The sequence below is a fragment of the Daldinia caldariorum genome, assembly GCF_022478825.1.
Source record: "Daldinia caldariorum strain CBS 122874 unplaced genomic scaffold F4812scaffold_3, whole genome shotgun sequence".
Taxonomy (NCBI): Eukaryota; Fungi; Ascomycota; class Sordariomycetes; order Xylariales; family Hypoxylaceae; genus Daldinia; species Daldinia caldariorum.
The window spans coordinates 2,224,364-2,237,594 of record NW_025953039.1 but is presented as its reverse complement, the minus strand read 5'-3'; the positions used below and the strand labels follow the sequence as shown (position 1 = coordinate 2,237,594).

At 48.5% G+C, this 13,231-nt stretch overlaps 4 protein-coding genes across 4 annotated transcripts; 1 reads left to right on the top strand and 3 right to left on the bottom strand.

Moving 5' to 3' along the window:
- The first annotated feature begins 590 nt into the window (after positions 1-590).
- F4812DRAFT_419293 (Mdm33 family-domain-containing protein) lies at positions 591-2,210 on the top strand. Its single transcript, XM_047933327.1, has one exon. It carries the CDS (start codon positions 793-795, stop codon positions 1,732-1,734), a length of 942 nt encoding a protein of 313 aa, XP_047793180.1. The 5' UTR covers positions 591-792; the 3' UTR covers positions 1,735-2,210.
- Positions 2,211-2,289: 79 nt separating this feature from the next.
- F4812DRAFT_450071 (uncharacterized protein) lies at positions 2,290-6,162 on the bottom strand (the record flags this gene model as incomplete). Its single annotated transcript, XM_047936051.1, has 7 exons — positions 2,290-2,351; positions 2,407-2,812; positions 2,867-3,068; positions 3,122-4,223; positions 4,288-5,262; positions 5,323-5,592; positions 5,700-6,162. 7 exons carry the CDS (start codon positions 6,160-6,162, stop codon positions 2,290-2,292), a joined length of 3,480 nt encoding a protein of 1,159 aa, XP_047793179.1.
- A 1,847-nt stretch (positions 6,163-8,009) lies between these two features.
- F4812DRAFT_281567 (uncharacterized protein) lies at positions 8,010-9,971 on the bottom strand. The gene has a single exon (XM_047931025.1). The coding sequence runs from the start codon at positions 9,696-9,698 to the stop codon at positions 8,496-8,498; it is 1,203 nt and encodes a 400-aa protein (XP_047793178.1). The 5' UTR covers positions 9,699-9,971; the 3' UTR covers positions 8,010-8,495.
- A 913-nt stretch (positions 9,972-10,884) lies between these two features.
- On the bottom strand, positions 10,885-12,615 carry F4812DRAFT_469362 (MFS general substrate transporter; the record flags this gene model as incomplete). Its single annotated transcript, XM_047938871.1, has 5 exons — positions 12,282-12,615; positions 11,901-12,212; positions 11,530-11,829; positions 11,091-11,473; positions 10,885-11,030 (listed from the first exon to the last, which is right to left on the bottom strand). The coding sequence occupies exons 1-5, from the start codon at positions 12,590-12,592 to the stop codon at positions 10,885-10,887; spliced, it is 1,452 nt and encodes a 483-aa protein (XP_047793177.1). The 5' UTR covers positions 12,593-12,615.
- Between the last annotated feature and the right edge of the window lie 616 nt (positions 12,616-13,231).

Genomic DNA, 13,231 nt, shown 5'->3' with positions numbered 1-13,231 from the left:
CTGATTGTACCTAGCAGCTTAACAGCGATATACCCAGCTGTGGTTCCGGTAAGGCGGTGATCGGGTAATTCCCGGTGTTACTCTCCCCCAACTTCTTTTCCCGGGAACTTACCGCAGCGTCATATTCTGTTCCCATCCTTACCCTTTATCTTCCAACTATAGAATTGAAATCAGAATCTTACGCTCCAATTCTCTGCTCGCAGCAAAGAGGAAGGGTAGCCCGACTCCCCCCCTTCCCTCTAGCTTGCCTTCTTTGTTTTGATGTCGACGGCTCGGGCCTTGAAGCCCATTTTCGGGCCTAGCTACCGGCTTCTCCTCGATCAATTGGCTCCTCAGTCCGCTGCTACTAGGAAGCTCGTCTCGAGCCGGCCATCCCCGGTATGCCCGACCTGTCGGCATAGCTCCGTTCTTTTCTTCAGCCGCCAGCTTCGCTTCTCTTCGTCGTCGTCTTCTTCCAATTCGAACCCACCGAACCCCTCTAGGAATAATGACAATGACAATAACATCGATAACGACAAGAAGCCTATCGACAATGATACCATTTTCCACTTCCCTCCACCCTTCATCGAGCCACCTCCCCAACCGGAGCTAGAACCTACACCGAAGCCACCACGAACGCCGGAACCCACGCCTCCGCCACAGCAATCACCACCACCACCACCTCCTCCTCCTCCTACCCCCGAAGATGACCGCTCCGTCGCCGGGAAGGAAAAGGAGAAGGAAAAGCAGCACGAGCTCCCCTCGGCCCAAAACTCGCGGCGCTCGGCGCTCAACCGGTCGCTGAGCACGTTCATGGACCGGGCGCAGACGACGCTCTTCGCCGCCTCCCAGCGGATCAACGACCTGACGGGGTACTCGGGGATCGAGACGCTCAAGTCGCAGATCAGCGCGCTGGAGGCGGAGCTCGCGGCCGCCCAGGCCCGCCTGCACGCGGCGCGCGCCGCCTACAAGTCGGCCGTGGCCTCGCGGTCCGCCACCCAGCGGGAGGTCACGACCCTGCTCGCGCGCCAGAAGATGTGGTCGCCGACCGACTTCGAGCGCTTCACGTCCCTCTACCGCCAGGACTACGATCTCGACGCCGCGGTCGCCGCGCGTGCCGCCGAGCTCGAGGAGGCCGAGCGCGAGGCCGAGCGCCTGGGCCGCGAGCTGAGCGCGGGCATCCTGAGCCGCTACCACGAGGAGCAGATCTGGAGCGACAAGATCCGCCGCATGAGCACGTGGGGGACCTGGGGCCTCATGGGCGTCAACGTGCTCATGTTCCTGGTCTTCCAGTTTGGCGCCGAGCCCTGGCGCCGGAGGAGGCTCGTCAAGGGCTTCGAGGAGAAGGTCCGCGAGGCCCTGGAGGAGGAGCGTCACCTCGAGCAGGCGCTCAAGCAGGCCGAGCGGGAGAGGAAGAGGATAGAAAAAGAAGCCACCGCTGCCGCCACCGCTGCCGCCGCCAAGGCCACGGCCACGGCCGAAGCCGAAATAGCTGCTGACCAGCCAGAGCCAGCTACGCCCGAATTAAAAGCGGAAGAACCAGCCGATAATATCGTAATAGGGCCGCCGATCACGTCGTGGCGCGAGTCGCTCTCGGATCCGGAGTGGTGGAAAGCCGCGTACGCCGACCTATCAAGTGATAGGAAAGTCGCCCTAAAAATGCGAGACGTCTCTATAATAGTGCTCGAGGGCGCCGCCGCCGGTGCCGCTACTATCGGTGCCATAGCTGCCATTTTACTCATCCGAAGATCTTAGAATAGAGCACATAGTAGTAGTAGTAGTAGTGTCGAGAGGGTATGTATGTACTCTTAGCAACTTCAACACCCAACCACAGCTGTTTTTGTACAACACGATATCCGCCCCCAAAAGGCCGCCCCCTTGATCAGTACACCCATGTATATTCAACTTGTATATAAATCCGTTGAAAAAAAAGAAGGATGACGTTTGCATTATCTGCTGGTCTAATTAACGGGGGCGAAAACTACTATATGTCAGGGTAGACTCTGCGATAGTATCTGCTTGCTGCTCCATGACGATTTCTTCTAAACCGCGCTCAACATTAATCGGCTTTTGTTTCTTTTCTTTTGAATATTCGCCCAGCGAATCGTATTTCACGCAACGCCTATGTCCGTGGCACGAGTAGTAAGTACCTAACGACGTGGCCTACATTGATATCAACCGTGCAACAACAGGTCTTTTTTTTTTTTTTTTTTTTTTTTTTTTTTTTTTTTATCAATGCGCCTCGAAACAAGCAGATCACCTCGCCGTCGCATACCTTCTCGACAAATCCTTAACTTCCAATCTTGGCGCCTAGTCAAAATCCGCTGTGTATGAGAATCCGCGGAACTCTTCTTGCATAGATTGCGAAAGCACTAGAACTTTATTAGAACGAGTAATATTTCTCATCATGGATACAATTATCCTTACCTGACTGCACCGGCGTAAGAACCGGCGTAACGCTAGTAAATTCGGAATCGAAATTGCTGGTATCTGTCGCGTTCTTGATAGTGGGCATGAAAGGAGGGGCCACCCTCTTATGGTAGATATCATCCCATACGATGTTTCTGAAAAAAGGCTGACTCATGACCTCCTGAGCATCAGTTGGCCCACTTCCCAATCGTTGGTCGGGGTCTCTCGTGAGGAGTTTTTGTAGTATCGAGACCGATTCCCTGGGCATGTGAATAGGATAGAGCGGTTCATCTGCAAGAATCGCGTCGTAGATCTCGTCTTCGTCTTCACCTCGGAAAGGTGACTGCTGCAAAAGCATCTGGTAAATTAGAACTCCAAAAGCCCACCAGTCTACCGCTCTGCCGTATTTCTTATCCAATAATATCTATGACGACGTTAGATAGGATTTGAGACACCTAAAAGGAAGGGACAAACTTACTTCTGGGGCCATGAATTCGGGTGTACCGCAGAAAGTACTGGTAGTAGAGCCATACCACATGTCCTCTTTGCACAAACCGTAATCAGCAATCTTGATATGACCATCCAACGTGAGAAGGATGTTGTCAAGCTTCAGATCACGATAAATGACGCCGTTCTCATGGAAATACTTAAGCGCCAAGCAAACCTCAGACGCGTAGAATCTGTAAAGAAGATCAGTAGATATTCTTAAAGGGGATCATACCTAAAAGCTTACTGTGCACGTTTGGTGCCGAACTGTCCACGCTGGATATGAAGCATCAGATCACCACCGCTAATGTACTCCATTACAAAGTATACTCTTGTTTCGGTTTGGAAACAGGCATGCAAGTTAGTCAGGAACGGATGACGCTCTCTATTCGCAATCAGGAACACCCTTTTCTCGGACCGGATACTTTCAACTTCGTCGTTTTCAATGATAAACTCCTTCTTTAGAACTTTGATAGCGTAAAGCCTTCGCGATTTCTTCGTTTCAGCCAGCATAACCTTACCGAAGTTACCCTTGCCGAGAACTGCGAGGAAATTAAAGTGGTCCAATCCGATACGTTGACCAGTTCCTGGATCGGTTGCGGAGGGCAAAGGTTTCCTAGAGGGAGGTGGTAATGTAGAAGCCGTTGTTAGGGAGGGGGTTTCCTGGACCGGCTGTGGTTTAGAAACAGGTGCAACGGGTGGGAACATCTGCTGCTGCTGCTGCTGTTGTTGTATTTGAGGCACCGGGGATTGCGGTTGTTGGGCTGGGCGTTGCTGTTGTTGTGGCACTTGTGGCTGACTTGGAGGGTAGTTGGCAATGTTTGCGTATGCTGCTGGGTTATACTTCGGCTGCGAAGGTACATTATAAGGCTGGCCAGCTGCGTAAGGATCCTCCTGAGTATCTGCGGTTCCTCCGTAACCACCAGTCCTGCCAGAGTAGTCTGAAGCTTGAGTTGGACGACCTGGCGAACTCACACTACCGCTCATAGCAGCTGTGGCGGCGGCGGCGGCGGCACTTGAGCCGGATGAGGTACGATCAGGATAAATAGGCCTTGTTGGCGAGGCCTGACTAGCATACATAGCTTTAGCAGCATCGGTAGCCTCTTGAGAAGCGGTGCTCGGCTGGTAAGACGGCGCACCATGAGTGCTATAGGGCGACATAGGACCAGAAGATGTGCTAGTAGGGCTACTCTTGCCCTGTCTAAGGGTCTTATCGGTCAACGAAGTTGCTTTTTGTTGTCGTTTTGATGATCTAATGCCTTCGAGGATCTGATTAGCAACGGCCATACTCATACCACAGAAGTCCGGTACGAGATGCACACAGTGTGCATGAGCCGTAAGCCCGCATTCTATATAACTATTAGCCATACGCTAAAGAATTAAAGGGGGGAAGGAGGTAGGTTTCCATCATACCGGTACACTTCCTGCAGTTTTTCTTTCCAAAAGGCAGTATATAACCACAGTGACAGCACCAATTAGCTGTAACGTTCGAAAATGGCGCGAATCTATGGGGAATGCGGTGGTTGATTTTCTCTTCATCTGGATCCGTTTCGGCGTTACTTTTACTAATACACTTCGTAACCACACTCGGGTAACATTTCGTATGGCAGGTATATTTGCAGTCCTCACACTGCATGCCGGCGGAATATTTGAGGAAATCGCCGCAAAGGGCACAGCGCATGATGTTGTAGAATTGGTGTTGCACGAACTTGTGTCCGTACATTTCGTGTACCTCTTCCTTGCGCTGGCGAATGGCACCCTTTCGCCCAAGACCAAGATCGACAGGCCGACGGTCTTTACTTTGTTTTATGAAGCTAAGTGATAGATGGATGGAACCTGTAGGCTCCAGGTTAAACCAAGCATCGATCGGTTGAGAGGTAACTTGGGGCACTGCTTGTGGTCCAAACTGCTGCTGACCGGGACCAGCGAGGCCAGGGGAGGCAGGTCCGGCACCAGCTTGCGGTGGATCCATTGGAAACTGCGGCGGAGGCACTCCGGGGCCTCCTCCCATCCTATCGGCAGATACCCAACCAGAGTTGCTAACTTCAGCCTCAATTCTCTTTTTTCGCATCTCTTCCACAATATCTGATATCCGTACCCATAGCATGGCAATAGGTAACGCGTGTTCGCCGGGCTTATCGTAAACTGTAAGTTCGATTTCGTTCGCCTTATCTACCTCGATGTTGTGATATTCGGCTTCCCATCGATCGGTACGTGAGACCCTTGTCCGTGCAACGACGTTGTCCTCTACCTTGATAGCAATGAAGGTTTCTGGGCCTCTCGAGAATCGCCCGGTACTGGCATGGTCCACGTCTCTTACTTGGACAATTCTAATAGAGAGCTGACCAGTTAATGGTTTGCGTAGGTTGGGCATGTTGATACTATCATCTGCGAAATAGGCTTGTTAGCGTAGGATATAACATTAAAATTGCGGAGCGGGTAGCGAACCGTCAGGAGAGTCAGCTGAATCCAAATCATCTATATGAAGTTCTTCGTATCTCTTTAGTGCCTGCTTCAAGAGATGAATCTTCTGTTTACTCTCGACCCTTCTTGCTGCGGCATCGGCCTTGCTTTTGCGATCGCCTTCCATGCCGTACAGTTGAACCATCTTTTCTACACCCTTGAGGTATTGCTCCTCGACATTAAGTTTAAACTGGATTTGCGAGAGCATGAGTTGGATTCGAGGACCGAGATATGGGGTATCATATTTAATAAGATCTAGTTTCGTGACGGATGAAGATTAGTTCTACCGGTTCATCACAAATACCACGGCATAGCGCCCGTAGTAGCAATAATAGGGGCGGTACGAAGGTGGTGTGACAAACCTAACTTGGTAAAGTTTGGCCGTGGTTTCGGAATGGTCGAAGTTGGGCCCGGGGGTGCGTATGGATGCCGTGGCGGCATGATATCTCCATGACCGCCGATTTGGCTGTAGGGCAGCGTGCCATAAGAGCCTTGATCTCCCGACAGCGCACCGGCATCTTTAGGCGGAGGCGGTGGTGCATCGCTATCACGCATTTCGAGGCTGCTAGGACGTAAAGAACCGGTGGCAGAGCCTGAACCGATGTTCATGTTATCCACCCCTTGTCCCAAACGCTTCATCTGTAAATCGCGAAGCTTCTCTTCAAAAAACTGGAGATTCCGACGGCCCTCGCGCATCTGGCTATCAAGACGCGACCTGACATCGTCGTTGTTGGTCTGCTGTCGCATAGAATTGGCAGCATTGATCAGAGCTTTCTCGCGCTCGATCTTCTTGTAAATATTGGCCATGGCCTCTTCGTCGTTCATGATGGGCAGTTGGGTTGCGCGTCGTCACGCGCGGGACCGGTATGTAAGTAGAGTATGGATTACCTCTAAGACTTTTTGTTGTGTGTGTATGTGTGTATGTGTGTACGTGTGTGCGTGTGTGTTTGTGTGGAGGAGAGTGTTTTTAAGAAGCAGTTGTTTAAGAGGCAGGAAATGCGGGCAGCCCGAGATAAAGCTGGAGAAAAGAGGTAGGTATCTCGCAACTTCGGTAACTGCCTACTACCTTGCTATCGGCGGGCCTAGGGCATACACTACCCGTAGCGCTAACGTTAGCCTTATGGTAAATTAGAAGCCAAGTCGATGTTAGATTGAAAGCAAAAGTGCAGCTGCCGGGTTGGCGTGTAGGCGTTTAGGCGGGCTGGTGGGCTGGCGGGTAAGGAGTAGAGGTAGGTAAAGATTAAGAAAATTGGGTAGTGCGATGTCGTCAGTGTCAAATAACGCTCTACCTTAAGAGGTATCTAGTATGTACAAGTTTGCTCTTGTGTCAATGGCGGGGTTTTGTGTCTCGCATGCGGCAGGCGCAAGTCTATGGTGGTCCGTGTGTGAGGTAAGTGTGTAAAGCTCCACTATGAGTTCTCGTCTTTCTTTTTCCTTTTTTTTTTCTTCCTTTTCCTTTTGTTGATTTTATGAATTGCGGATTTCAAGATTGCGGTGTACTTACACTATTGCCTTCCTTATTAGGTCCCGTATTATTATTCGAAATCGGTTATTATCTTGCCACCTTTATCATACCTAGTGCGAGGGAAAGTTTAAAAAGAATGGTTAGTGTATCTTGATGTTAGTTACTATTCGTCAAGCTTGGACGAAGTAACCAATTTATAAATTCCAAAAAAAAAGATGATAAGGGGGAAGATGAACTTTACCAGAAACCCCGAAAAAAGGAAGTGTAATGCATTATGCATACCTACCTACCTAAGGTACCTAACCTAACACTTATATAAAGTACGAAGTCAGTACCTTAGGTAGACTTTATTGATTTCGCTACGTCGGTGTTAACCGTACGCGTGTCATCGGTTTACCAGGTAACCCAGCCAAAGAAGTAACTCGTTGAACCTATCCAAAGCCAGCTAGGTACTACGGCTACAATTACCAATATCCAAGTTGTTTATCTTCTGTTTATTTAAGATCTCAAACCCACAATTCTATTGGTTTGGAAGACGTTAGAAAAGAGTGACTAGAACAGCGAATAAATATATGTCTAGATGGTAGTGTTCGGAACAGAACCGATATCCGGGGAAGCAAAGCAATATCAGACAAGTTGAGGTCAGTCAACTCTAAAACAGCCCACGTTCCATCTGAGTAGGAAGTCGGGACCTTTTTCTTTCTTTTTCTTGTTGAACACATATAGGCGGTCAGGTATATCCCTATTCTCAACTAGGTACGGTACACGTCGCTTTGTTGCTATTACGGCTGGTAAGCTGTAGCATAGCAACTATTATTTACATATCATCAACGCGCGGCTTACGTTTAAATCTACTAAGCTAGGTACATAATCAGAAAGCACATGTAGGTATGAGGTTAGGTATCTGGTGGCTTGAGACCGACGGTCAGAATCTGCAACACAAGACAAGATAGGCAAAGAGCGCCACCTGTGCACATGTGTGGAGATGCGGGTCAAAGAGTCGCGGCTCGCATACATACCTACGTACCTACCTAAGGTACGTAGGTATACATATAGTTCTACGACTATGTCAATATTTGATACTGATCTCGCCCTACGGATGTAACCATTGGGCGTCACGAAAACAACAAAACTATATCCATTTGCCGGCTGAGAAAATGGGTTGCGCGTCCCCCGGAGATGCCGTAACGCAAACTACCTTACATGCTATCCATATCAGCGATTGAGACGGTCATTTTCAAGGAGTGACCTGTCAAGTCAAAAGTTGATACAAGGCGGGGAAGAAACATCATTCCCTGGATTTTAATCACAAGCACCACAAACGACAAGAGAAACATGGCCCCGCCTCACGTACCTATCAAACTGCTGATATCAGACATGATGTTGCGACTATTCTGCAATTCGTAACTTCACCAAAGCAGGTCGATATTTCACACGTGACACGCAATTTCATTCGACGGCGCATGGCCTATTCAAACTATCATAGCATAAATTTCCGAGTAAAGATGATCCTTGATGCCCAAGGTCGTAAACTAACGTAACATATTCTTCAGATTGAGACCTCATATACCAACACAATCAGGGGTATCGAAAATGTCAATATTAAAGCCAAAACGTCTCATGAACAAGCGTAGGGTATCAGGGTATTATGGAATACCAAAAAAAGAGGAGCAGCCTAATCTATACTCTTCCATCACGACGCTTGGGCAGGTACAGCTGAAGTAATGGGCGCAGCTTTTTCGTTATTCGAGTTTGCTGGGGGCTGAGCTAGCAAATAAGAAGGCTGCGGCGGTGCCGGCGCGTAAAATCCAGCAATATTCTGGTAATTCTGATTGACCGGATTTGCTTGAGGGACAGTCGGGACTGCGGCACCTGCCCCGTTAGGAACTGGGTTCAATTGGCCTGGTCTCGCTTGCGAGAGCTGTGGTGGTTGTGGTAGCATCTGCATCGGCACCGGATACGGATAGTAAGCGGCACCCGGCGGCGGCGGCGGCGGTGGGTAGTACATGCCCCCTGCCGGTGGCATGGGCGGTAGAACAATGCCAGCAGGTTTCAGCAAATTCCTTTTGTGCGTATCGATGCATGCCATGACAAATAGTATGAAATGGTCGATAGTTGCCAAGCCAAAGAAGGCATTAGCAGCTCGAATCATGGGCAGATACGCGCCATTGCCATACATATCGAGATAGTCGCTGGAACAGTAACTATAGCTAGAATACGAGTAGTGGGTGCTATCCTCTCCGGCGCATCTCCTAAGGATAGACTCGACTGATGCCAAAATCGAAACCGTGAGAAGAACAGCGAATATACAGGCAAGCCAGAAACAGAGATGTAGGCCTACGTGTGCTCCAGGGTGAATTCCTCGTTTGACGTCCTTGCGCGAACGGATAGCAAAGGTGATCAACTCGGCACCATTCCACAGGATAGCAGCGATGGTAATGGGAAAGGCGTATATCGCCATGCTCTCGGCACCGCCATCATCGCCGAGGAAGACGCATGACAGGGCCAGGATCACGGTGGCAAAAATAATCGAGAAAATCGTGAGAACAAGCTTGGCGGCTGTCCAGAGCTTGGAATAACAAGGAAGAACCCGAACAGGTTGCGCATAAGGGTATGGCTGAGGCGGGTATGAATATGGACCATAAGGCGATGGATATTGGGGATATGGTTGTGGTAATGGCTGCGGAGGTACAGGCGGCCCTTGTTGAGCAGTCGTATTCCCTACCGGTCTAGATGGCAACGATGGTGTTTCCTCGTTTGCGGATTCTTGAGGCTCGTCCCTCGTTACTGGAGCTGGGTTGTTCTCGTTGGTTGAAAGGACCGGACTGCTCAGGGCCGAAACTTCATCCTCATCCCCCGTCTGAACCTTTGGCTGAGGTTTTTCATTCGATGCCATCTTAGGGGTAATTAGCTACGATAGACACCTAGACCTATGTAATATAAAGCGGTTTGGATAAATTTGAAATCGAAGAGTAAAAGAAAGAAATAAGTAGACGGGTTTATATTAAAAAATAATTAGTTATAATTGGAAATAAAAACGATGGGATGGATATATTCCAAGTACCTAATATAACGAGCGACGACGAGCTGGATGAGATGTCCAACACGGTGAAGGGCTGGTGAGAAAGAGAAAGATAAATCGAAAGGGGGATATTGTCGCCTTCCGTTTGAAAATAAAAATAAACGAGAGCCAAGCTTTTTCAGCCCTGCTCGTCTTCACATTAGGCTAGGTGGTAAAGCGCAGGCACGATGTGCCATTAGCATGGTATGTTACGTGAAGTAGATATCCAGTGTATGATGCATAATATAACGGGCAGGGCCGCTATATTTCAATACAGTTAGTTCTAAGTATTGTACCAACCTGTTATTTATATTCCTATTATTAATGTGCCAATTGGTATTAGATATAAGGTATAAGCAGAATCTAGACAAATAGACCATCTTCAAGAGGTATCTCGTAAAGAATATTCCGTGATCAGGGGGGGGACCATCAATCTGTTAAAATCCGATGGTGGTAAAAGTTCCATCCCATTTTCGGGTTTTGTAAGTTCCAAGGTTACAGCGCAGTCAGCCTAGAATTACACACTAGCCAAGAGGTGCCTAAGTAATTCTAGATCGGCCCTAATCTAGGTACAATACCCGGTACCTTAGGTAAGGTCCTAGACCAGGTACGGAAGGGAAAAGCGAACTAATGCATGCAACTAAACTGAATTTGCATCAAAGAAACAGAGCAGTCTTGAGATATTCATATAATAAGGATTTGGTCCTCTACTAGTAAGAACTACTTATACTTCTACTATCAGTGGACCGTGTACAATAATCTTACCTTTACATCAACAACTATTATAATGATTCTTCTTATATGACAGCCTAGGTACCTGGCAGGCTGTCTACCTCCCTTTTATTTTCTACATAGTAGATAAATACCTATATAGGTACCTAATACAGGCAGACAGGGACGTCGAACCACAGCGATGAGTTCTCTACCTAGGTACTTATCAAATATGTTGTCAACATCATCAGATAAAGCAGCCACTCGCAAACCCCCAATACAAGCTGCTCCGTTAGATGATAATCTATCCTTAGTGCTTCCTAGCCAACTTTGACCAACCTCGAATTCTCGCGCCGAAGAAGTATAGGACGTAGACTAATGCTACTAGGCCGAATGAGATGAAACCTAACGTCGCCATCGCCCACTTAGCACCCATGTTATGAAACATCACGATACCTAGATTTCCACATGTTAGATTATGGGGGAGTGAAACGCTTTTGAGTAGGATATACTTACCTATATGGCAACAAGCTGCCGCAATCAGAAAAGATGGTATCAAAAAAGCAGCTATTGCCGAGGCGGCGACATTGGTATATGAATCAGCAATGTAGTTCAGCATACTGAGCCACAGGAGCGGATCGCAAAATCCTAACAGACCACCTGCTATTACGGGTGACCAAAACGACACGCTTCCGTCACACGTAAAAGCGAACCACAGTAGAGATATCGGGAAACACCAGACGAATAGCAGCGACGTCAAGAATCTCGCCTCTGGACGACCAACACCGCCGTTTCTCAAACGGTCACGTTTGTAGAACCACGTTTGAACCGGTACAAACGCGAACATGATAGTCACGCTAACGACAAAATTCAGATATGTCAAGTCTGCCGACATATACCTAATCCTGTTAAGCTTGATATCCGCCTAGTTGAAAAATGTGAATTAGATACTTACGATAGCCCGTTATTAACCACGAAAACATCAAACACTCCATCCAGATATAAGTAGAGCATCCCATAAGCAAACCCATTATAGACACCCAAGAAAGTGACGATGGGTTCGGTCAGCATAATGCGAAAAGCCATCGAAGTTACAAATCGCATCTCTCGAAGGACGTCGATGTGCTCTTCCATCACAACTATTTCGGTTGGATCCGATGGGTTGTGCGCCTTGGCCGCGTTGGTAATGACTACCCGCGGTAGCGTTTCTGGGATAAAGCACATTACGATGGCAAAAGCACCAGCAATGATGACACTATCCGAAGTCAGAACGAAGTGTCTTCAAAACTTGCCTGTTGTGAAGCAAGTTGCCGTGCCCAAACTCACTTGATCCAAAATATCCACGGCAGTCCCAGGCGCTCGTTCTCAACAATCAGTTCTCCAATGGGTGAACCTATGCTTGGACCGTAATTCGCCGACATCACGAATAGCGCCATCGGCTGACCAGCTCCATCCATATCACCAAAGAGATCAGCAATAGTGCCAGCTACATTGGAGAGAGCCGTGCTTCCAGCAGCTCCGCAAAGAAACTGGAAGATGATGAGCATCGGTAAATTGCGCGCCAATGCTGTGCCAATGTTCAGGATCGCATAGACGCCAATGGAAACAACATAGATCCATTTTCGTCCTCCGATATCACTAAAAGAGCATTCAGTTTCCAGAAAAGGGACAGATTCCTTGAACCCGCAATGCTAAGGACACACATACGACAGAGGACCTAAAAATGCCGGTCCGACAGCTGTGCCGACGATGAACATGCTCTGGCCGAGAGCCACAGCTTGAGTAGATCCGCCATACTTCTCCTGGACAAGAAACTCGGCGCTGACGTAGGTGGTTGTTGAGAGGGTTATGAACGTCTGAAGCATGCAGTAGACGATGATGATAGGCCATTTCTTTAACGGACTCCAATGAATGGGATGAGATGCGCTACTGAAGTCAACCTTCTGGAGGGCAGAGAGTGCCACATCTGCACCCGAATTAGGGGTATGCGTTGTTGGCTGCTCAGCCTTCTCTTCCATTCTTCCTCGCGATAGCTATGTCAGCTCTGGGCTCTTTAGAAGTCGCCTTGCCTGGAGAAATCATGAAGAGATTTTGTCAACCAGCCGGAGGCTGAGAAGCCATGCGCTAGATTAAGTACCTAACATAGGTATATACCTAACACTAGCATTCGGCACATTCAGGGTGGCAGGGTGAATGTCAGCATCCTACAAATTCTACTGGGCCCTAACTAAATACCCTAAATTTCCTGAACACCAGGTTGAGATAATGAAGAGGCACCCGGAAACAAAAGGATCTACGGGACGTTCCCTGGCCCACCAAGTCGGGTCCAATCAGACGTCTCATATGCTTATCATTAGAATGGATCACCCTGCACAAATGCCAGATTTGTGTAGGGGTAACGGTTCGGAATTCGGGTTGAGGCGTTGAATGACGTCCGCGTTAAGAAAGCCAGACCAATAGTTAGTAGCTTAATTGGTCCAGTCGATTTTTCTCAGCATTTTATTCCCGTAGCTCGGATGGGTCGGACACGCCGGCGTAACAATGAAATACATAAAGGGCTAGACCGCGCGAAAAAAAAAAAAGATGAAGGAAAACTGCGTTATCGTAAGACGGTCGTTATGAAAACATTCGTGTAGGAGAGACCAGTTATACTAAGA

What these genes read in the sequence shown, in the direction of transcription:
- F4812DRAFT_419293 (XM_047933327.1), top strand. Translation starts at nt 793, where the DNA reads ATGGACCGGGCGCAGACGACGCTCTTCGCCGCCTCCCAGCGGATCAAC.
- F4812DRAFT_281567 (XM_047931025.1), bottom strand. Translation starts at nt 9,698, where the DNA reads ATGGCATCGAATGAAAAACCTCAGCCAAAGGTTCAGACGGGGGATGAG.